The sequence below is a fragment of the Chelonoidis abingdonii genome, chromosome 1 (genome assembly GCF_003597395.2).
Source record: "Chelonoidis abingdonii isolate Lonesome George chromosome 1, CheloAbing_2.0, whole genome shotgun sequence".
Lineage (NCBI taxonomy): Eukaryota > Metazoa > Chordata > Testudines > Testudinidae > Chelonoidis > Chelonoidis abingdonii.
Window position 1 is genome coordinate 249,132,801 of NC_133769.1, and position 25,115 is coordinate 249,157,915.

Genomic DNA, 25,115 nt, shown 5'->3' on the forward strand with positions numbered 1-25,115 from the left:
TCTTCAACGGGGAAGCCGGCTATGCTCAGACCAATGTCTCTCGGAGCAACGGACAGGCACCGGTCGCGGTCGAGATCCCGGCACCGCTCCCACTCGCATCGCCGATCTCCTTCCAGACGCCGCTCACAGTCCCGGCACCGTTCTCACTCTCGGCGCCGGTCGTACTCGCGGCACCGGTCCAGGTCCCGTTCCCCGGACCGGTACTCAACACGACGGTCTGCCTCCCAGCACCGCTCTCGACGGAGTCCATCCCACCGTCGTTACTCTCGGTCCCGGTCGACCTCCCGGCACCGTGCTGGTCGTGGGTCCCGGTCCCGGTCTCGGCACCGGTACGATTCTCGGTACCGTTCTCCAACGCGACGTGACGTCCGGTACCAGCCTCACGGACTATCCGCTCCACCTTGGCCGTCGAGACACCCCTCGGGTTCGTCCCGCCCAGACAGCGCTCTCTATGGCGATGTGGACCCCCATACCCGTTTCCTCCCTGAACCCCAGGGACTGGAACGACGCCTTGGGCCTACCACCAAGCCCAAGGCGATCTCACCACGGCATCGCGATCTGCGGCTTCCGCCCATCAGGTACCGGAGGCCACCGTCAGTCGATCTCCTCCACCAGCTGACGACATCTCAACCGTGACCCAGAACCCCGAGGGCGCCCCAGAAACAGCCCCCCCTCTGGAGCAAGAACCACAGGAGGAACCTTTGGTCCCCGGTCTCTCCTCCTCCTCCTCGCCGGACGAGGCAGTGGCGGGTACTTCAACTTCGGGCCCGCCCCCCATCGACCTTCGAGCCCACCAGGACCTGCTCCGCCGTGTCGCGTTGAGCATCAATCTCCAGGTGGAGGAGGTTCCCGAGTTGGAGGACCCTGTCGTGGACATTCTGTCTTCGGATGCCCCGACGCGGGTAGCCCTGCCCTTTATCCGCTTGATACAGGCTAAAGCGGACTCGATCTGGCAATCTCCGGCGTCCATCCCTCCAACGGCCAGAGGCGTGGAGAGGAAGTATATGGTACCCTCTAAAGGGTACGAATACCTTTACACCCATCCTCCTCCATGCTCTCTGGTCGTACAGTCTGTGAACGAGAGGGAGCGCCATGGCCAGCCAGCCCCCGCCCCGAAATCGCGGGAGGCTAAACGCATGGATCTACTGGGCCGCAAGGTATACTCTGCAGGGGGACTACAGTTGCGTGTCGCCAACCAACAAGCACTGCTCAGTAGATACAATTTTAATACCCGGCCGTCCATGGCCAAATTCACAGAGCTGGTCCCGCTAGACTCCCGCCCTGAGTTCCAGAGCCTCCTTGAGGAGGGAAAAAAGATCTCCAGAACCTCCTTACAGGCATCCCTTGACGCCGCAGATTCGGCGGCTAGGACCGTCGCGTCAGGGGTCACAATGAGGAGAATTTCGTGGCTGCAAGTTTCCGGCTTACCTCCCGAACTGCAACACATGATTCAAGACCTCCCATTTGAGGGGCAGGGTCTCTTTTCGGATAAAACTGACCCAAGACTCCAAAGCCTTAAGACAACCGCATTATAATGCACTCCCTAGGCATGCACACGCCGCAGACCCAACGGAGGTCCTTCCGGGCACAACCTCAGCGCCCCTACCCCCCACCACGCCCTCGTCAGGACTTCAATAGAAGACGGGGCCGTGTAAACCGGAGACGTCAGTCTGGTTCCCAAGGGGGACAAAATAATGGTTCCACCAAACCACCGCCGGGACCAAAACAAAACTTTTGCAGGTGCGATCAAGAGCAGAGCACCAGTCCTTCCCCGGACTCCTTTCCTGTTTTCCAACCGCCTTTCTCCCTTCCTCCCGGCATGGGCCCGACTAACTTCGGATCGTTGGGTTTTACGCACGGTGGAGTTTGGTTACCATCTCCAGTTTATTTCGCCTCCTCCCTCCCACCCACCCTCCCCGTCCCTCTTCAGGGACCCCTCTCACGAGCATCTCCTGCCCCTCTCATGAGCATCTCCTCTGCCCAGAGGTCCAGCAACTAGCCACACGCCGCTTGGGTCTCGATAATCGGAGGCCATAGAGGAGGTACCTCGAGATCTCAGGGGCAGAGGGATTTAAACTTTCTTCCCCCAAGCTATTTTTTAATCCCCAAGTCGAAGGAGGTCTCCGACGCATCCTAGGGATCTTCTCTCCGCGGTCTCAACGCCTTCTTAAAAAAAGTTGAAGTTCCCCGCATTGGTATTCCTTGGGGTCTAATTATCCCGTCGCTGGATTCTGGGGGACTGGTTTCGCCGCTGCTTCTCGATATGAAGGACGTGCATACTTTCCTGTATCAATCTATTCGCCCCTCTCAACACAGAACGGCTTGTAACCGCTCTCAAGCCTGCGTGCGGCTTTGTGGTACGGGAGCGGCCACTTCCAATTCACGGTCCTGCCCTTCGGCCTTCTCCCCCCCCTCAAGGTGCCCGCGGACTGTGGTACGCCTGTTTTCACAAATGGTATGGCAGTATGGCCGCTTCCTCCGTCGCCAAGGCATATGTGTCTTCCTTTACCTGGACGACTGGCTTGTTCGCGGGTACTTCCGAGGCACAGGTTGCCGGCGCACATAGCCATTATCAGGGAACTGTTCGAAGCTTGGGCTCTTGATCAATTTCGACAGTCCTCGTCCTCGTTCCAACTTAGAGGAGTAGAATTCATTTGGGGCTGTCCTTGGACTTCCACGACACCGCTCGCGACATGCCTCGTTCCAGCCCAGCCAGTTCCAGGCAGATAGCTCTCCGATCATAGAGAGCCTGCTACTTGCCTTCCCACGACCTCAGCGGGGATCCCTGTCTCAGCCTCCTTTCGGTCACATGGGTGGCCTGCCACCTTTGTGTCACAAGACGCCAAGCTCCGCCTTCGTCCCTCTGCAAATCTGGTTTAGCTCCGTTTTACACGCCCACGCAGGGACCAGCATGGACGTCGTCGTCACAAACTCCCACAGAGCGTATTGCGTACCCCTCCGCTGGTGGCAAGACCCCTCCCTGATGTGTGCGCAGGCATTGCCTTTCCACCCCAGGCAACCGTCCATATCGGTTGGACAACGGGACACATCCTCTTCTGGGCTGGGGGCTCGACATGGGTCTCGATCAGACACAGCCCTCTGGTCCGCTCCGGGAGCTGTCGCTGCACATATTAACATACGGGGAGCTCGAGCGGTCCGCCTCGCCTGTCAGGCCTTTCTTCAAAACAAAACTCACCACATAGGCCGCGAGCCGTGTGGTCTTAGTGCTCCAGACAACAAAAAACCACCGCGATGCACTATATTAAACAAGCAGGGAGGGACCCGCTCTCCCTCTTTGTCAGGAGGCGATCAGGCTATGGGAGCTTTGTATAGCCCAACTCCATGGATCTGGTGGCCTCATTCTTCTTCCAGGAGTCCAAAACTCGTTTAGCGGACCACCTCAGCAGGTCCCTTTCTAGCCCACGAGTGGTCCCTCGTCACGGACATAGCCTCATTCTCTCTTCCAGAGGTGGGGCTTTATCCCAAGATCGACCTCTTCGCCTCCCGCAGCAACAGGAAGTGCCCCAGGTTCTGCTTCCTTCGCGGTCTTCGCCCGGGGTTCGATGCTCGGACGCCTTCTCATGTACCCTTGGTCGACCCACCTTCTATCATGCCTTCCACCTTTTCCCGCTGGTGCACAAAGTCCTGGTGAAGCTGCGCAGGGACAAAGGCTCGAGTAATTTTGATCGCCCCGGCGTGGCCTCGCCAGCACTGGTACTCACGGACTGGGCGGAGAACATGCTTGCTGGACCTATCCAGTAGCCAGCCGCCGTTTCTCCTGCCGCTCATCATCAGGACCTGATATCCCAGACCAGGCCAAGGCTTCTCCATCCCGACCTCCAATCCCTCCACCTGACAGCGTGGTTCCTGGCTGGTTGAGCCGCTCGGAGCTGCGCTGCTTCTACCCCGGTGCAGCAAGTTCTCTCTGGGAAGCAGGAAGCCTGCAACCAGAGCTACCTACATTGGCGAAGTGGAAGAGGGTTCTCCTGCTGGTGTCAAGACGGCAAACAAAGTAACCACCTACCAGGCTCCCATCATCATGTGAATTTTGGGAATACCTATGGCACCCTCCAAACAGCAGGGCCTCGCGCTCTCATCCTTGCGCCCGTGCAACCTGGCTGCCATTCTCACGTTCCATCCAGGAGAGTTGGCACCTTACTCCATTTCTCTCACCCGATGGTCTCGAGGTTCCTCAAGGGCCTGGAGCGCCTGTTACCCCCAGGTCCGCCGCCCCCGCCCCTTCCTGGGACCTCAATCTGGTTCTCTCTCGCGGCTAATTGGCCCCTCCCTTCGAACCCTTGGCAAACCTGCTCTCTCCTGTATCTATCGGGAAAGGTGGAGTTCCTTGTGGCCATTACATCGGCGCAGGAGAGTTTCGGAGCTTCGCGCTCTTGTTTGGTGGACCCACCTTACACGATATTCCACAAAGGAACAAGTGCAGCTTTTCGCCCGCATCCGGCCTTCCTTCCCAAGGGTGGTCTCCTCCTTCACCTAACCAAGACATTATTCCTCCCGGTCTTTTATCCTAAACCTCACGCATCCCGTAGAGAGCAGAGCCTTGCACTCACTCGAAGTGTTTCGAGAGGCACTGGCGTTCACTACATCGACCGCACCCAGACCCTTCCGTAAGACGACCCAACTTTTTGTTGCCGTGACAGACAGGATGAAAGGTCAACCTGTTCTCGTCTCAAACAATCTCATCCTGGGTTACAAGCGTGCATTAGGACGTGCTATGATTTAGCTCAGATCTGCCTCTCCAGGCGAAGTGACTGCACATTCCACCAGAGCTCAGGCCTCCTCGATTGCCTTTCTCGCTCATGTTGCCTATTACCACGACATAATGCCGTGCAGGCCACGTGGTCCTCGGTGCACACCTTCTCTGCCCATTATCGCCTTGGTGCAACAGTCCAGGGACGATGCAGCTCTTGGTTTGGCTGTTTTGCATTCGGCAGTCTCCAACTCCGACCCCACGCCTAGGTAAGGCTTGGGATTCACCTACTTGGAATGGATATGAGCAAGCACTCGAAGAAGAAAAGACGGTTACTCACCTTGTAACTGTTGTTCTTCGAGATGTGTTGTTCCTATCCATTCCAACACCCAGCCCTCTTCCCCACTGTCGGAGGTAGCTGGCAAGAAGGAACTGAGGAGCGGCCGGAGTCGCAGGCGGTCATATATGCGGTGCCGCAAAGGAACCGCCATGCCAGGGGGGCGCCTGCCGAATAAGCTGCCACCCCGGTTGTTGCTAGTGGAAAATTCTTCCGACGAACGTGCACGCGGCTGCGCGCCACACCTACTTTTGGTAATGGATACTGGAGCAACACATCTTCGAAGAAAACAACAGTTACAAAGGTTGAGTACAACCATCTTTTAAAATTGTTGATTGGCTCTAGTTTTTTCTATAGCTGTTGGGCTCCGAGTACAGCAGTGGGAACTCTCCTGGCAGGTGATGTTAGGGTTCCATGTTCCGTTGACCGTCCAAAAGGATCTTGTCCCATTCTTCTTCATGGAAGGTGATCTTGTAGCCTGCAACAACATCGATGGTGTGATGGCAGCCCTCAACATCGTTCACGATCCAGATGAGTGGAGACTGTTCATTGATTCATCGAAAGACGAGTCTTAAGCTGTTTTGCTGCATAATGGCAATGTTTTGCCATCAATTCCAGTTGGTCATGCAGTCCATATGAAGGAAACCTATGACAACATGAAACAACTTTTGAGGTGCATAAACTATGACCAACATCAGTGGCAGCTTTGTGGCGATTTGAAGGTTGTTGCTCTCTTGCTTGGTCTGCAGACTGGATACACAAGTACTGCTGTTTTTCTCTGCGAATGGGATAGTCGTGCAAGAGATTCCCACTACATCAAGAAAGATTGGCACTCCGACAGTCATTGGAGCCTGGAGGAAAAGTGTTCAGCATCCACCACTTGTTGAATCAAGGAAGATTTTGTTACCACCTTACACATCAAGCTGGGTCTGATGAAAACTTTGTCAAGGCCATTGACAAAACACAAGCAGCTTTCAAGTACCTCCATGGAAAATTCAAGGTTAAGTGAAGCTAAGATAAAGGAAGGTTGTCTTTGTTGGTCCTCAGATTCATGAACTTCTTCGAGATGATGCATTTGACCATCGCACTGCGTGAAAGGAAAGACGGCATGGAAAGCCTTCCAGTTACTGGCAATAAATTTTTCTCGGAAACAACAAGGCAGACAACTACAGGTTGTTGGTGGAAAACCTCCTCAAGGCATACAAAAGCCTTGGTTTGCAACATGTCACTAAAGATACATTTTTTGCACTCTCATCTAGATTTTTTTTCCACCGAACTGCGGAGCAGTGAGCGACGAGCACAGGCGAGCGATTTCACCAGGACATTGCAACAATGGAGAAACGCTATCAGGGCAAATGGAGCCCATCAATGCTTGCAGACTATTGCTGGACAGTGACAAGAGATGCTCCATTTAATGAATACAAGAGACAAGCCAAGAAGCGCCGAGTAGACACTGAATAGGACTAAACTATGTACATAATAGTTTTTGCCTTTTGTTTCATAATAAATTTTATTTATATAACCCTTTTGCTGATTTTTAAAGTGTTACATAAAACAGGACAGGTGAAATATTTATCATGTAAAGCAACCATAAACACATGAAAAGACCTAGGTTTACAATTTATGATTAAAACTCTACTATCTACACAATATACATAGACATAAAATGTAAAAACTTAAATATCTTAGAAACAGTAGCCAATCGGTTGTTTTAATTGTCATATTTGAATTCAGCACATCAAAATACATAATAAATACCACATTTTATCTCTGAAGCAGACGACTTCTCAAAAATTATAGACCAGTGTAACTTGAAAAATATTGTTCTACAAGACTGGTAACATTTTATCTTAAATGTTCATATGTTAGTTATACATTCTGTTAATTAAGTTTGATTAGGATATAGATTTTAAAATTAGTTAAATAACCTTTAATTGGCATTTACAAATGCCTGATCAATGATTTGATTAATAGGCATTCTGTGATGCTCATCACCATAGGTAGCTCAGTACTGGATTCTCATTATATCACATGTCAATTCTGCTGTTCTGAGAACAATCTGAAATAAATCAGTTTAAAAACCATCACTGTGGGTTAAAAAGTAAACAGAATTGCTTTTAAGCCCTTTATGTATCCATTGCTGGCAGTATCTTCTGCAACAACAATTAAGTGTTTTTAGATGGGTAAAGAAGAAGGAAAGAATAATAGAAATAAAAATTGTCAAAGTGCAATCAATAGTGCAGACTCTAATGTTCCCCATTTCTAAATTTATAACGAGCACAGTAAGTTGATTACATGATCCCACAGCAACAACTTTCACTTAAACATATTTATTTTTGTATTGTATTTCAGGAGACAAGCTCTGCTCTGCTGGATCACTGTCTGCAATATATAGAGTCTAAGTTTTCAAACAACACAATAGACAAGACTGCTGGAAACACGACAGTTGGGTTTTGCCCCCTCTCTCCACCTTCATCTTCAGTGCATTCCAGCTTGGGCCTAGTGATTGATGGAAAGACTCTGGCTTATGCACTGGATAAAACACTAGAAGACAAATTTCTTTCACTAGCCAGGAGATGTCGCTCAGTTCTGTGTTGTCGCTCTACCCCACTGCAAAAAAGCATGGTAGTAAAACTAGTCAGAGATAAACTCAAAGCAATGACCTTGGCAATAGGCAAGTATCTCCATTTAAATGAGCCTGTATTTACATGCACACACCCCTTCTGAATTTCCCTTCTCTTCTGGACACTTTAGAAGCCTAAACCCTTCAATTTTACTTTGAAAATGCTTCTGTGAGCATAAGAGTATTTATTCCAAAAAGAAATAGAGTTTCTAGGATTACGTCCTGCAGAAGCTAGCCAAATTGAGCTGGTCTACTCCACAATGGTGCTTGAATAGAGCAACGTTTTGTAAAGAATTGAGTGAGCTGACACCATTGACCATCACTTGGGAGTATAGATCAGGACAAATCTGTGTTCAGCGTCATTTCAGCTACTCATGATTAAACCCAAGGCCATCAATTTTTTATCATGAGTAGGTGATGGTGCTGAACACCAGTTGTCCAGGACTACAGTGATTATAAAGTTGTGATTAGCATCATGTCAGCTAACACAGTTCTTCACAACCATTTTCCAATATGTGGTTGATTATGGGGACTTTTTGTCAGTCGTCCAGTTCAGAATCCTGCAGCACCCACAAGGTTCCCCCACTTTAAATTGAGAAGGCTCTCCTTATTCCTCACACAACCCTCCTTTCCTCACTCTGAGTCTAATGTCATAGAACTTATCCCATTGTGCCCAGCCTCATGCCCAATTTTAGGGTCCCTTCATACTTCCAGTCAGTTGGTTTGCAGCAGGAATGTTTTCAGGAGTTTGTTCCCTTGTTGCACATGGACCTCTTAGTATCCACGGAACACAGACATGATCTCTCTATTCCAGGTCCCATTAAAGAGACCCACTCATACAGAAGTACTCAGTTTATGTTTCCTTCGCATGGTATAGCAAAAATCTAGACAGATAGACATTAAGGGCTTGGTGGTCCCTTCTAAGGCTTTGAAACTGTAGTTCCATGAAGTACAGGTGTTTCAAACAGGTCCCTGATGCTTTACAGTCACCTATTTTTTCCGTTGTTTTTCTGCCATTAATCATCTCTGCTTTATTAATATCAAACAATGTTGCATCCTATTGTTACTAGGTGATGGAGCTAATGACGTTAGCATGATCCAGGTAGCAGACGTGGGTGTGGGGATCTCTGGTCCAGAGGGCATGCAGGTAATGTGGGTTGTTTATTGAAAAGTTTCCCCAGGAAAAAGTTGGACCAAATGTTTCCGTATGTCTGCTTGCATCTTGCCTCCCAGTCAATGAGAGCAAGTTACCTCTTGACAGTCAGCAAAAGTGAACAAGCAAGTTGCAAGCTGCCCTGAGGTGTACCAGTTGCGATTTGTAAAAATCACTTATGCTTGAGTTCGAGCATATGTTTCTTATCCAATCTGTGGTGACCTTAAACATTTTACATTCACCTCATAAAACTCAAATTCCAGGAGATCTTTCGGCACATTTACTTCTTAAAGAAATCAGTTATTAATTTTAAAAAGCCCTCAGCTATGTCCTATTTCTATAATAAATAAAGATTAAATTGACTTCCCCCTCCTTCATTTTCCTCCTCTGGCTTTTATTCTTCTTATCTCCTGCTCTGGTCCTGTAAAATTATCCTGTGGTGTGGCTAGACAAATCTCTTTACTGAATGCAGCTAAGATAGGTGGCACTAAAGTGTGTAAGCCTCAGAAGGCTGCATATCCCACTTGTGCTCCAGGCCAGCCTATTGAGAAAATATGCCTAAGTAGTACACAAGGCCTGCTTTCCTCTCCCTGCAAGAACATGCAGGTTGGATATGAGTTTTACTCTACGGCCCTTGTAATGTGAGTAGCTGCAGCGAGAGTTAAGGGATTGCTAGTTTGGGTGGGGAGGGGAGCTCAGCCCCCTTCCCCTCCCCCTCCCCATTGTCATGCAGTCCATGTAAAACCTTTCCCCTGTTTGTCTGTCAATGAGCTAGGAAGAAGCTGCCCCTGCTGAGATTTTTGGGGGATTCACTCAGTATGTCTGTGTCTCTGGCCATCACTCCAGACAGCCTGATTGCTGTATATGGCACGTCAGTTGGGCAGTAAAAGATGAAAGCTTGGGCTAAGATTGAAATAGGGTTTTTTTAACAGGGCTTTCTGCTGTAATCAGGATCAGAGTAAGGAGTAAACTCAGCAGATGCTGAGCCTGGGAGCCTCACACAGCTTCCCCAGTCTTTACAAGCATGGGAGGACATTTGGGTTGAATAGAGCCTAACAAGTGTGGAATCCTGAGCAGGCTGTTGTAACAGGCCCATTCCAAGGCCTACTGAAGTCAGTGGGAGTCTTTCCATTGACTTCATTGCACTTTGAATCGGCTCCTAGCATCTCTGCATGAACTCAAACTCCTGATTTCTCATGAATATCATTTTAGTTCCCAGATATAATACTCCACGTTTCTCCCTCTCTCTGTCTCTTCTTTTTTCTCCTTCCAATTCCTCACTTCAGTTGATCTTGTAATTCGGAGACATCTGGTCTTTCAGTGTCCCTAGCCATTTCAGTGCATTTTGCTCTGAAAGCTTATCATTTCGCTTGTTATTCCATTAAACCACCTGGATTATTTCTCTTTTTATATTTATTTTTTAATGAATGTTCACACATAGTGGGAAGTCTTATGGATTCCCTGCCTTTGATCCCAAGGTTCTGTAGGAAATCATGCATGCCTTTGTACAATAAGCAGCTGTCAAAATTGTATACATGCAGGTACTTCAAAGGAGTCAAGCATCTGGATCTCTCAGACAGCAAACTGGATGATTTTATTTTTCTTTCACATCCTATGGAAGGAGCAGCATGGAGCATGAACCATGCTTTCCTATGCAAAACTTGGGGGATGGAGGAAAATAAAAATGTCAAATCCAAGCTGATATTTTGGGATAAGATAAACATGCAAGTGTAATTGGATAAAACTATCTTTCCATTCCTCCCTCCATATCAAAAACAGACCTTTACAAACTCTTAGAATGTGTTTTGGAATGATTTGGTGGAAACATAAAGAAAAGTAAACAATTTTACCTCATCATTCCATAATAGAATTAGAAAATGGGAAGGGGAGAAGGAAACAGATGTAGGCATCCTTGTGAATGAATAAGACAATAAACAAAATGTAAATTTAAAAAGCACTACAACTGTAGGTGGAATCTGTGGCCAACTCAATGACCTGGAGGGATCTGGTGAGGACTTAAATCTTAAGTATACTTTACCTTGAAATTTAGCCAGTCAAAAGTAGCTAAGATATAGAAAGAAATGGTGGTGATTCATACCATAGATGTGATTTGGCAGGTTCTAAAATTTCAGGGGAACCTCTTCTGTAATGATTTCTCACAATTTAGGGAACTTGAATATAGTAAAAACAAATTTCCTCAGAATACTGAGATCTCAGAGGAATATGGGTTGGGCAAATCTTTGCAAGTCAAGATCATGATCATTAATTAAAATAAATTATTTGGGTGTTTTGCCTTTTTAACTCCACTAATTGTAGCGTATTATTATTTATCTCAGTCATTTGAATCCCTCCTGAAAACTCCCTTCTTCTGCACAAAATAATACTATCTTCTTTGTGTTTCTTAAAAAGAAAAAAGCTCACAGCCATCATCTATGAGCATCTGTGCAATCACACAGCTATAACTCTTGGTCCTTCCTCACCCCACTTCCTTCCTACGGTTTGCCAATTGTGTCACCATCTGTAGTAGTGTAGATTGTAATCTTCTAGGAGCAAGGACTGTCATTTTATGTATTTTCTGAAGCACCTGATTTGCTTTTGGGCACTATAAAATTATAACGATTTGTGAAAGCATTGAGGAAACAATGGGCCAGACTCTTCTTTCACTTACACCAGGGTGGAACTAATCCAACTCCATTGGACTTTAATGCAGTTACTCTTTCTTTACGTTTGTGGATGTTTGCAGGATACTCAAATGTACTATTTGTGTGTCTTAGGTGACACTTTACAATAATGATTTCAACTCTTCTTTCATTGAAGGCAGTGATGGCGAGTGACTTTGCAGTCCCAAGATTTCGGCATTTGGAAAAGCTTTTGCTTGTTCATGGGCACTGGTGTTATTCCCGGCTTGCCAATATGGTGCTGTATTTCTTCTACAAAAATGCAGTAAGCGTTTGACTTGACAGTTTTGTGGCTCCGCATGTTTCCAGGGTTTATTTTATGTGAAATGAGCATGAGGTGAGCCTTCAAATGGTTTATAAATAAGCTCCAAAGAAGCTTGCAGGGTTGAAAGACAACTTGCTGTTGTTCACGGGAATAGCAGGCCCCACTCTGTGACAGTGAAAGTGTGCTGCAGAATGTGCAAATTAGGTAACATGAATAAAAAGTGCTGCTTAACAAAAGTTTCTTTACAGAGCAGTACCTTTCGCAAAAAACTAGCTGGCTGGGTATAGGAGCCTTTAATGCCAAGTCCACCCTGTGCTGGTCAGAAGTAGTAGTGGATGGGTTTTCTCTTCCTAATCCTTGTGCAACTAGTAATTTGTTCCCAGTGATCTGAGCTAATTTGGGCCATCTATATTTATCAGCCAAGCATATTGGAAGTGTTTTTGTTTTCCCTGACTTCCTTCAGCCAAATAAATACACTGAAAAAGGAGCCCACTGCCGTACATATCCAAGTATGGGCCTGTATCTCCTCCCAGTTACACTATGACCAGTGCCAGTCATGAATAACTCCATTACTAGATACGGGGCTATTAGAAACCCACCTCCTCAGCCCTGCCTGAGTCCCTTTGTATCACTCACACAATATTCGAAGATGCAGCTGAGGATTCCTTTAGCACAGAAGAATCATTGACTGGCATGAAGATACTGTGGATTTGCATCGCCTGCACACTCTGTTGAAAGTAGGGATCATGAAGGAGTGGGATGGGGTGGGGCCAGGCCAGACACAGCACTCCTGATGCTCCAGAGCATAATGGGAGTGAGAATATAGTCTCATGTATGTAACTGAGAGGGCAAGTAGCACCCGGTCTAGTTAAGGTTGATTTCCAACTTCTGTATAATCCCTGCTCATAATTTTCTTTTGATCTAAAGATGCCATGTCAGGTCTCAGTCCAGGGATCAGCAACCTTTGGAACACGGCTCGCCAGGGTAAGCCCCATAGCGGGCTGGGCCAGTTTGTTTTCCTGCTGCAGCCGTAGGTTCGGCTGATCGCGGCTCCCACTGGCCACAGTTCACTGCTCCAGGCCAATGGGCTCTGTGGGAAGTGGCGGCCAGCACATCCCTCAACCTGTACCACTTCCTGCAGCCTCCATTGGCCTGGAGCGGCAAACCGCGGCCAGTGAAAGCCGCAATCGGCCAAACCTGTGGACGTGGCAGGTAAACAAACCAGCCCAGCCCACCAGAAGGCTTACCCTGGCGGGCCGTGTGCCAAAGCTTGCCGATCCCTGTCTTCGTCCAAAGGTAACTTTTAATTGTCATGGGACAGGATTGTATTTTTGCTCAAATTGCTGACCAGGATAGGAACACCATGCATGCTAGGTAAATAATAAAAATAATCATTGGTTGAACTATCTGTGCGTTAACATGGGCACGATAAAAATATTCCAAGCATGTTCTGATCAAGAATGTCATACTTGCATGCTTTCAAAAATAATCAAAGTAAACACTTCCAAATTATGAAGTTCCAAAGATCTCACTAAGCCTTAAAAAGCAAGCCAAATTTGAATAGTTGGCCTAAGCTAGTGCTGCTACCATAGGTAAATGCTGGTGTACACAGACTCATGGTTCTAGGCTTGATCCTGAGATGTGCTGAGCATCTGCACCTTCCTATCTATATATTTCTGTTGTGTCCATCACCATGATAATACTGAACCTTGTCAATGAAAGTGGAATATTATACTTTTAGAGAAATGTACTCAGAGCAATTTTATTTTTAAATCAGAACGCTCTCAAGAAATATATGTAAGTACATCCTAGTGACCAGCATGCAAGGATTCAATTTATACTCTTGCATTTTTGTTCAATACTTGCAAAATCTTACATTCCAATACACCCCTTTCCCTACCCCCACCCCCAATTACAAATGTTATTTTTTCATGCTGTATTTAGTAAGACATCCAACTGCAGACATTTTCTGAAGCTGTTGCCCCCAGGCTTGAATGAAACTTAAGAATCTCTCTTTGTGTTTGCTCTGCTTCTGCTGCCTTCAGAGCCCATAAGAGCAATCCTAGTTGCTACCAACCCTGAAACCACAGTGGGAAATAGAATGTATAGACCTGAATGAGTCACACATATAGTGGCTTCCTTCAGGGAAGGAGAATTCTAACTTCCTCTAAGATGAAAGTACCGGATTCATTCACAGGCAGACCACTCTTGATGAATTGTCCACAGGGAATTAGGATAACTGTGCTGCATACACTCTGCTATATCTCTATCTCCTCGGGTTTTTCCATTTGCTTGTATTGTGTCAATTTCCATTTTGCAGTAGAATTTATCTAGCTCATAGTTTAAGCCTCGGATTGCTGAAGAAACCACGCTGCAGGATTTAAAAAGGTGCTGCAGGGTAGGTCCCAGCTGGTCATATGGCTGCTTTGGGTGGCATATAAAAGGAAGAGAAAGCTGGTGGGAGCTAAGGGAGAGGGCACAGCCTCTCCCCTCTTAGCTAGTTAAAGCAGAGAGAGCCTTTCAGGAATGACAGCCAAGTATTTTCAGTTGATTTGCTTTTAATTTTTGTAATTCTTTGGTGGATAATCAACGAGTCTGGAGAACAGGGACATAGAAGGACTGAGGCTTGGAGCTTTATTTCCTTCCCTAGCTGTAAACCTGCCCAGCAGTTTACACCTCCCTTTTCCAGGATGCAAGTTGTGGCATCCAGTCTCCCCTCAAAGCTGAAACAAGCATGTCTTCATCTCCAGACACACTTTACCTTCATTTATAGGTAGATACATCACTAACAGCTGGGCTCGGTAGTTTAAATGAACTCCAGCTGTTCTATGGACACTTTGGCCTTGCTGATCTGGTTGTCTAGCCCACATCCATGGTAGCAAAAGTGGGTTGTGTGTTTTATCCATCCCTGGGTGACCCCAACCAAGCTGGGGGCAACATTCCCAAGACCCGGGTCATGACACTCCCTCAGTGTGAATGATTTACCTTTTCATTTTAAAGTGAGGATTGTAGAATGATAAATCTCCACCTGCTGTTAATCTGATGACACTGAAAATCAAAGACATTGTGGTGGTCAAATCAAAAACAACTTCACTGCAATGTATAGTTCTATCCTCCTGTCTGTGCTCTTCTCATTACAGTCTTGAAAAGCCTAGTTATTCTTGTGCTATCTACTTTGCCTTTGTGAGCTAGCTAAGTCTCCAGAAAATTCTCAAACCAACACAAGATATTGAAATAGAAACAGGATCCTTCTTATGACAGTAATAAACAACACAGTGAGATCTACATTCATGAAATATATGTGGAACACCACAAAAAATTGTGTCATTATTCATTTATGTTTAGCTGCATTTTGTATTCGAGAGTTATAACTGGATTGAAAATTAATTTCATGTGAGGCAAAGCCCCAGTCATATCCAAGACCACAATCCCGTTAAGACTTATACACATGCTTAACTTTAAGCATGAGTAGAGGGAATGGGAATAATAAATAATAGAAGATCAGATGTCCTCAGTGGGGACTACTCATGACTTTAAGGTTAAGCACATGTGCAAGTCTTTGCAGAATCCAAGTCAACATGATTTCACAGAGCCATGGAGAGATAATGTACTGAGATTTACACTCTTTTTTTTTTCCTACTTGTTTTAAATTCCTGACTGATCATGCTTCCTGTACTGCTGTTTTGATTGCAGATGTTTGTGACCCTTCTCTTCTGGTACCAGTTCTATTGCGGGTTCTCTGGCTCTTCAATGATTGATCAGTGGTACCTGATCTTCTTTAATGTATTATTCTCTTCTCTTCCACAACTGGTCACTGGTGTGCTGGATAAGGATATACCAGCTGAAGTGCTAATTGGTGTACCTCACCTCTACAAAAGTGGCCAGAAAATGGAGGTAAAAAATTTTGCTTTTCAGAAGATTGTTTCTGATTGTCATGAGTTTAAATGAAAACCAATCTTGGTGGCAAAGGACACAATGGTACCGAATGAAGCTAAAGAATAGGAGTCTGAGAAACTGTTTTTCTTGCTTTATAGCATTTCTAGGTGTAAGTCTGCACTGGGATAAAAGCCCCACAGCTGGCCACGAGGAGGGAGGGTCTCAAAGCCTGGCTTCCAGTCCAAGCCCAAACATCTACACTGCAATTTTGTAGCCTTCAGCCAGAACCCCACAAGCCCTAGTCAGCTGACCCGAGCTTTGAGACTTGGTGTTTCCTTGCAGTGTAGACATACCCTATAATAATCCTTACCAAAATATCTAAATGCCGGAACCTAAATATGCCAGAAAAAAAGCCTTTTTGTAAACAGTATCTTAAAATATATGGATTTATGTTTGTTATTGGGTTTGTTTTTTCCTCCAACTTATACTGAGCACCTACCCTTTGAGGATCTAGGTGCTGTTACAAATTTCAGATATAAACACAAAATAAGTCATTTTATATATTGTGTAACAGAGTAAAATGGACTGTTCCTACCATAACATAATGCTGTTTACCCACCAAAAACAAGAACTTGCTCAATCCCCAGCCCTTCCACAAGGAGTGGGGGAGGATGAACCAGGAAGTAGGCCCAGAGGGTTAACAAATCTGGGCTCTGGTGGCCCGAGTGGTGAAGTGAGTTGCAGAGTCAGCAGGGGCGGCTCTAGACATTTCGCCGCCCCAAGCACAGTGGCATGCCGCGGGAGCGCTCTGTCGGTCGCTGGTCCCGCAGCACCACTGGGAGGTCCACCAGAGCCGCAAGACCGAAGGCACCTTGCCTGCCACCCTCCCGGCGACCGGCAGAGCGCCCCCCGCGGCATGCCGCCCCAAGCACGCGCTTGGCGTGCTGGGGCCTCGAGCCGCCCCTGAGAGTCAGAAACCCTTTACGGAAAACACGTTGGGTGCAGCCCATTTCTGTGTAAATTGCAAGGAAAGGGGCAGAAGGCAGTCAAGCTAGACCACTTTTGCTGATTGCAACTGCAGTTTTATTATGAGGGTGACTTCTCAGGTTAGCAGACTATCATTGTCAAGAGATGTATTCTTGATCAGAAGCCTTACAACAGCTTCCTCAAAGACAACTGGCACCTTGGCCTCTAAAGGGAGTCATTGACTCTCAACCAACAGTGCACCCAGTGCTTGGTGCATTACATTTCTAGTAGTATTTCTAGATGCTATACTTGAAAGAAGAGGTGGGGGATTGCAGAACTGCTCATTTACAGTGTGTTTGTCTTTATCTTCTTTTTCATCAGCTGTTGTTTCTGGGTTTTATATTTCTGCCCTTTGGCCTGCTGTTTCAGAACATTGCAATTAAAGTTCCACAAAATAAATGCCTCTATCTACTTCCCTACTGAAAGATGACAAAAATAGTAGTCACTGATTTAGTTTAAGCTGATTTGGAGGTTTTATTTGGTTTTCTTCATTGACAAACCAGTCTAAAAGATGATTGGTTTGGCCAAACAGTCAGCAGATTGACAAGAGAAATCTTTCATGTTCACAGTATAATTCTTTCTCAAAGTTGAGTCCATTGTCCATTCTGAGGTTCTTTGAATGCTATTAAGCAATTTCATTGAATACCTGTCTAAAAAGACTTATAAAGAAAAATTTGCTAAACCATTCCTGCTTGTAGGTATTGTGACAGACCCAGGCCAGTGGGGTACAGGAGTCTGGTCCTATTGGCATCCAGGAGGTGGGTGGGCAAAGCCCGCCCACTTCTAAAGGACCTCTCCCCAGCTTAAGGGGAGGATCCACAGGTCTGTGACACCAAATGATTTCGTGGGACAACTAATGAAAAAACAGGATCGAGAGTGAGGTCATAGGGCTAAATGAAGGGAACCTAATGGGAACACCGAGCAGAGAACCCCGGACAGTGCCCACTGCTCCTCGAAAGCGTCAAGGGAGCCAGTGGACGCTGCCCAGAGGAACTCTGCCCGGATGCGTGAATGGACGGAGAAGCAAAAATAGTACAGGAGTCTGGTAGAGGGCAAATATACTGGTCGCTGGATGAGTAGTTTTCTGTTCCCTGAGTGACCAGAGCAGGGGCTCACTAGAGTAATCAGGACCTGCAGAACTAATTAGCAGCGGCTGATGTCACCTCAGCAATCAGCAGGCTAATCAGGGCACCTGGGTTTAAAAAGGAGCTCACTCCAATCAGGGAGGAAGGAGCTAGAGGAGAGGAAGTGTGTGTGAGGAGCTGGGAGCAAGATGCACAAGGGGCTGAGAGTGAGAGGCTGTGCTGCTGGAGGACTAAGGAGTACAAGCGTTATCAGACACTAGGAGGAAGGTCCTGTGGTGAGGCTAAAGAAGGTGTTTGGAGGAGGTCATGGGGAAGTAGCCCAGGGAGTTGTAGCTGTCATGCAGCTGTTACAGGAGGCACTATAGACAACTGCAATCCACAGGGGCCTGGGCTGGAACCCAGAGTAGAGGGCGGGCCTGGGTTCCCCCCAAACCTCTCAACTCCTGATCAGACACAGAAGAAGTTGACCCAGACTGTGGGGAAAATCACTGAGGTGAGCAAATCTGCCAAATAAGAGCAGGACCCACCAAGGTAAAGGAAGAACTTTGTCACAGTAGCCAGTAATATTCTCACTCTTTTATGTGGAAAAGATTTTAATTGGAGCAGTCTACATGTTGTTTCATCAGACCAAAGAACACAAGAGTTTTATGAAAGTCTCATTTCTAAACTAGAGGAAAAAGGATCTTAATGCATTCATTTTAAAAGATTATCATGGGACATGTGTAACCTGCATAAGAACATTAGTAAAATAAATGATTATTTTACCAATCTGATATTTACAAAATTTTCTCTATACCCAGTTGTTCTGTATGATAATTCACGTGAATGTAAAAAATAGTTAAATTATTTATATTAATGGGTTAGTAAAATTCAGTACTGTTTCTTAAGGAATGATTATATTGCTGTGTAAATATTAATTAAATATTGTTGTGGATTTTCCTTTCAAAGTAAGCTGCATACTTCCACATTTAATCTTTCTTGAATATAGTTTTTTATTTTATATCTACAAGACTTGTGGCCAGATTTTTAAATGTGTTTCGGTGCCTAACTCCCCACTGAAATCAGGCACCGAAATACATTTAAAAACCTGGCCCTTAAACCCCAGTCCTGCAAAGATGTAAGTATGCGTTGAAGTCTGAATACCACAAGTATGTAACTCCACTGAAGTCAATAGGTCTAATTATAATGTGTAAAGTTAGGCATGTATACAAGTCGGTGCTGGATCAGGAGCTTAGTTCGAAGTTATACCCTCTTGTGGAAAAACTCACAGAGAGGATGCTTTAGAGGCAGAAATTCAGGTCATGGAAATCCCAACTAATCACTCCATCAGGAGGGTGGGGTTGTTGGCTCGGAAGGGAGAAGAGTGATGAGGTGTCTGCACAAACACTGGAAGAAATACATTTCAATTCAGATTTTTGTCTAGTACTAACAAATGGCTTCTTCATTAGACTCTTACTGTATGTTTTTGTGTCACAGGAGTACCAACCACACATGTTTTGGATGAACATGATTGATGCGCTCTATCAAAGTCTAGTTTGTTTTTACATCCCTTTTTTCGTAAGTTATCCATTCAGACATCCTATTTCATGCAGTGTGAGGAGCAGACCTGAAAATACAGATTAAAGCCCCTTTCCTTCTTTTCAGACTTACTATGACTCAGAGGTGGATGTATTCTCCTGGGGAACTCCCATCACCGTGATAGCTCTTTTCACCATTATATTACATTTGGCTATTGAAACCAAAACTTGGGTAAGTCATCCACAGGGAAATTATATAGGAGCCTTTGGGGATATTTTACCTATTTCCTTAGTGTCACTCTTTAAAATCAAGAAAAGTGTGTTTTACTCCCTCAGCACTGTCTATTTTTATCAAGCATTTTAACCAAACTTGAAAATGGTTTGAAATTGTGAGCAGTGAGCAGCTTTGTAATCCTGTTTGTAGAATGAGGATTTATGAAATTACACTGGTGTAAATACATTCTGTGCATGGATTTTGTACCAGAAAATTAAAAATCAGTTTTTGTTGCTGTTTCTTCTAGACTTTATTCCACTGGTCATCTTGTATCTTCAGTATCCTTTTATTTTTCATTGTGGCTCTGGTTTATAATGTTTCTTGCCCAATATGTTATCCTCCATCCAATCCCTACTGGACTATGGAAAAATTGATGGGAGAGCCTGTGTTTTACTTGATTTGTATTATATCACCAGTTGTTGCATTACTGCCCAGGTATAGTATCTTCCCCCTTCCCCAATATGTGTGTGTATATGTTAGTGGCTGTCTACTTTGGGATGGAATGAGAGGAAGGGTGAAGGGATGTGCCTGAATATGATTTGGGTGACGGGCGTTTCTAATTGTTTTTTTTTCTTTTTTATTGTTAGTCAGCTGAAGTATATTATTAGCTTCATTTGATTATTTAAGGCTGCTGGCTAGCAGAGTCCAATTACTTGTGTATTGGTGTTATTGCTGGTGGGTAGTTATTGTAGGTCACATTATTGTCAGGGTACTCAGAGCTCTTTGGGCAATCTTTTTATTTTAAATGTCTAATCTAAGGAAAATGAATTAACTGTGGTACTTGCCTGTATAAACTCTTTCTGTTAAAGTAATTGTTATATTTTGTTCTGTGGATATTTTTCTCTTGACAAACTCTCAAGCAGATCCTCTTTCTTTGATTTCTTTTCATATATACATTTTTCCTCCTTCAGATTTCTGTACAGAACCCTTCAGGGAACCGTCTTCCCAACTCAACTTCAGCTTGGATGCCAGTTGAATAGATTGCCTCCAGAGACTCACAGCCAGATTCCGAACAGGTTGAATATCAAAAAGGAAACCATTCCCCAGAAACCGCCATGTGCAGAACATTCCCCACAGAATCCTCAGTCAAATGATAGTGATTGTTTTAAGGCCTGCAACCAAACCCCCTCTTCGCAATCATCTCAGTATGGAAATGATCCAGCTTTCCCATCAAATACAAAGGCAGAACACACAACAGGATTGAGTGTCATTGCTTCTCCTCCTGGATCTCTGTTATGTGGGGGAAATAAATGCTCCTCAGTGGCAAACAGTCAAGAACAATCCCTGGGATTTCATGAAATTACTCACAGCACTTCAGAGATGGAGTCAATGTCTGTAGAAGAAACATTTCCATGGAACACACCAGCCGACCAGTCAGGCTTTAGTTTATTGAACTGGATCACATCAGCTCCCCTGTTCAGTTGGTTTGGGAGACTTTTACAACTATCACCACATCGTTTACAAAATGAAGCACAGGACAACGTGTGTGTGCTTGGCTCCATATCTTCTTTGCATCAGGATTTCAAAGGCTTAACAGGGAAGAACTCAAATGATTTCCAGGAACAACTTAAAGGGACCCCAACTAATTGCTGTAAAAGTGAAACTCTTGAAACCACCTTCTTATGATATGGGCCTTGAGTACATTTATATATTTTCTATTTGCACAGATGTATAGTGAAATTACTCTAATTGTCTCCAGAGATGAAATGGGCAATCAAAGATACAAAAAAATTATTTAAAAAAAATGTTTAAGTGCTATATATTGAAATAAGAGCTTTAAATATAAAGAAGAAAATACACTTGAATTTTCCAATTCGCTCTCTTTATTTTTTTCATCTCATTTTATAAGAAAATGCAGGTTATTTCTTTTTCAGATGCTTCTCTTTCATTCTGGCAAGTATTGCAAGCATTACCTATCTTGTCCAAAAGGTTTGAATTTCAGGAGCAATTATAGACATGATTATAGCTGGTTCAGCAATCATGGAAGGGAAGAAATATAATGATAATACTACATCCCAGCAGTTTGGATAATTTGTCATCTGATTTAAAATAAAAAACCTCTGTGAGGTCTGACAATCAAGTTTTTAAGGTGAAAACTGCTGGACAGATCTTTTGAAAATAACATTCCTCTTTGTAAATATTAACAGTATCTCACCACCATATAAATACACCAGCATTTTATAAATGTCACCATAATTGAATATTTCCTCAGTAGCATTTTATTTCTCATGATAAAACAATAAATAAATGACCATCAATAATACAAAGTGGTTGCCCAGTCTGGCATTAATAAGAGTTCAGTGCTTCACTTGCAGTCAGTAAAAATAGCTTGCATTTGGCAGGTCAGGCCATTCATTTTAAAAAGAAAAACTGTTTTGCTTTGTAAAGAGATGTTGGGGGTGGGGTGATTGTATGTTGTATGTGCAGTACGATATCAGTCAGTGGGAACTAAGAGTACTCTCAGCATGCAGCAGTCTGCTCCACTGAAATGCCACAGAACTTGCTGAAGAATGTAGGTCCAGTTTGCTAAAGAAAACAGGGAGAGCCCTTTGTTATAGATTACAGCCTCTTTCACGTCTAGTACAGTGACTTGAAGCCCAAGTCATTAGTGGCCATCTTTACCTTAGAAGGCTGTTTTGGGTTTGCATCCATAATCACATAACGTGTGCCATCTCCACACACAAACTAACACGGGATATAGTTGTCACGTATTGTCTTTGCAGCTTGAGTTTTCAGAACATCCTATTGTTTACTATTAGTTGTATAAGCTCAAAACTTGCACAGCTCATTCGCTATGTGTTGACAGGAAATCCCCAGCCATATTGGCTCCCATGGAGTCCCTCAACCTTAAGCCCCAATATTTGCCAGACACTGGTTTCTAAACCTCTCTGGGTATTTTTAAAAGGGGTTCCATGTTGGTCTCTTCCCACAAACACAGACAGAATTGGTCGTATCAAAATGTGAAACCTGAACAAAGGGAAGAAGTAAAAGCAATATCGATAAAGGATTAGTATCAGCCTTTATTTATGTTGCCCTGATAAAATGTGACACACAATCACACATCAAACTACATTTTGGAATGAGAATATTTCTATCCTCATTATGAAGTAGGTATTGAACGTGCTAAATGTATCCACCACACCCACGTATTCTAGCTTTTCATTGAACATGAGATTGACTTGGAGAAGGACTTGTGATTCAACCAGGGTGTTATCAGTTCTTCCTCACCTCCAAAAAGAATGTCTTAGGTCTAAAATAGAGGAACTCTCTCTTCTTTTTAATAGATTCTTACTGGCGGAAAGTGTTGTAATGCATCGACATTCTATATGGTTGCCTTAGGAATCAGGCAATAGATTTCTACACATGCTTAGATCACCAAATGCATCCCATAGAATCCTGTTGGAAGGATTCATTTGTCCAATTGATCTTGCAGACGTTTAACATGGACTATGCAGAATGTGCCAGTACAAAGAACTCTCCTAGGTGGAGCTACAATCTCTTTTGTTAATGGCAAAGGAAGTAATGGCTCGCCTTTTTAAAGCAATATCAGTGTGAAAATATTGCAATCTGGGAGCAACAGTTCCTCAACTGTAAAACAGGATGTCAGGGTGAAATCCACTCCACCCACATAAAGCCAGAATAGTCAGACACCAAGTGGGTGGAGTTTGGAGAGGCTGGGGCCATGAAATCCACTCCCTGCCCAACAATATCTGTGGCCAGGGCAGAAGGAGGCTCTGTATGGCCCTTGTGGCTGCGATTGCAGCACAGCTCCAGATGCCCCAAGGCAGGTGTTCAGGGTGTTGGGGCCACTGGATCCATGTGAATGCAGATCATGTGGCCCTTCCGCTTCTCTCTCTGTTATTGTTACTGTGTTGTAGTAGCACCAACCAAGACTGGAGCCCTCTTGTGCTAGGCACTGTATAAACAGATACTAGTGACCTGTACATTGAGTTTCAATAGCTAGATATAAGTACAGTAATATTAACAAAGGACTATCATCTTACTGCCTCGATTTCAGATGTTATATTTCTGGCAAATATTTATATGAGGCAAAACCTGGCATATAAAATCTTGAAGTGGAAGCAAAATTGTACCCCAGTATTATTACTTGGTTCAGCTATATTTAACCTGTATTTGATTATGTGCCAAAATCATAATGTCTCTATTTTTGATGCAGATATAAAATCAAGACCATGGCCACTGGTGACTATTGATAGTCCTCTGGTCCAGTGGCTCTCAAAGCCAGTACGCCGCTTGTTCAGCGAAAGCCCCTGGCGGGCCTGGCCAGTTTGTTTACCTGCCGTGTCCGCAGGTTCGGCCAATCGCAGCTCTCACTGGCCACGTTTCGCCGCTTCAGGCCAATGGGGGCTGTGGGAAGGGCAGCCAGTCCGCGCCGCTTCCTGCAGCACCCATTGACCTGGAGTGGCAAATCGCGGCCAGTGGGAGCCGTGATTGGCCAAATCTGCGGATGCAACAGGTAAACAAACCGGAGCGGCCCGCCAGGGGCTTTCCCTACAAAGGCAGCGGACTGGCTTCGAGAACCACTAATCTGGTCCTTTTCACAAGTTCAGAGGTGATACAAGCTGCAGAGAATCCTGTGGCACCTTATAGACTAACAGACGTTTTGGAGCATGAGCTTTCGTGGGTGAATATCCACTTTGTCAGATGCAACATGCTCCAAAACGTCTGTTAGTCTATAAGGTTCCACAGGATTCTCTGCTGCTTTTACAGATCCAGACTAACATGGCTACCCCTCTGAGAGGTGATACAGTTGATCTGTGACCCTGGCCCAACTTGGATTACATTCCACATCGATTTAAGGGCTTTGTTGAGGAAAACAGCTGATTCCATAGCTGCTAGGGAATGAAAGCTTCTCAGGCCTCTCTAGTTATGCAGCCTCAGAGGTTGCTTCCGATTTCAAGGGGCAATTTTCCCATCCACCTAATATCAAATTATGGGTTGGATGGTGAGAATGCTCAACATCTTACAAGATTGGGTTTTACATGACAACTCATGATGCCATTCTTTCCACAACTGATATCCCAGACTCCACTCAATCGGTTATGACATTGTGCGACTTTGTCACTTCCTGTCTTAAGCAACTGTGTAGTGTTTCAGTGCCCCACTAAGCTTGTTCCATTCTCTCACTGCCTGAATTTTGGTCGTGGGTTAAGTGATCCCTATCAATGGACAGATAGTCTTTGTGAAACACTTTGAGATCTTTATTAATGAAAGGTGCTATATAAAAAATATTTTGCACTTATATTGTTTATATAGCAATATATGGATATGTTAAAGTATGGATCAAATAAATTACATAAAACCTGGATGTTGCTTCATTTGGTGGTTCAGTCATCTGGGAATCACATTTTCTGCCCTAATCCTGGAATCCACATTAAAAAACCCAAACCAAATAAAACATCCTTTGCCACAGCTATTTCTCAGTTCAAATTATACAGCCCCTGAAGCATTATTCATCCTCAACTAAATTTGGAAGTGTATTTTGTGTCCTGACACATGTAGGAGTTCTGGGAAATGTTGGTGGTATAGTAGGCCAGACAGTCCAGATAAAT

General features: G+C 44.8%; 1 protein-coding gene and 1 long non-coding RNA gene across 2 annotated transcripts in view; both read left to right on the forward strand.

The window, feature by feature from the left end:
* The window catches only part of ATP10A (ATPase phospholipid transporting 10A (putative)), a 166,007-nt gene extending 142,159 nt beyond the window's left edge, over window positions 1-23,848 (forward strand). The window contains exons 14-21 of the mRNA XM_032805580.2: window positions 7,398-7,719; window positions 8,739-8,815; window positions 11,639-11,764; window positions 15,458-15,658; window positions 19,228-19,308; window positions 19,396-19,500; window positions 19,790-19,977; window positions 20,454-23,848. Of these exons, the coding sequence (XP_032661471.1) occupies window positions 7,398-7,719; window positions 8,739-8,815; window positions 11,639-11,764; window positions 15,458-15,658; window positions 19,228-19,308; window positions 19,396-19,500; window positions 19,790-19,977; window positions 20,454-21,168 (1,815 nt within the window). The 3' untranslated portion in view covers window positions 21,169-23,848. The remainder of the gene's footprint in view (window positions 1-7,397; window positions 7,720-8,738; window positions 8,816-11,638; window positions 11,765-15,457; window positions 15,659-19,227; window positions 19,309-19,395; window positions 19,501-19,789; window positions 19,978-20,453) is intronic.
* Window positions 23,849-24,073: 225 nt separating this feature from the next.
* Window positions 24,074-24,871, forward strand: LOC142046318 (uncharacterized). The gene is made up of 2 exons (XR_012655210.1): window positions 24,074-24,115; window positions 24,305-24,871. It is a non-coding gene; the product is annotated as an uncharacterized LOC142046318 (long non-coding RNA).
* Window positions 24,872-25,115: the final 244 nt, after the last annotated feature.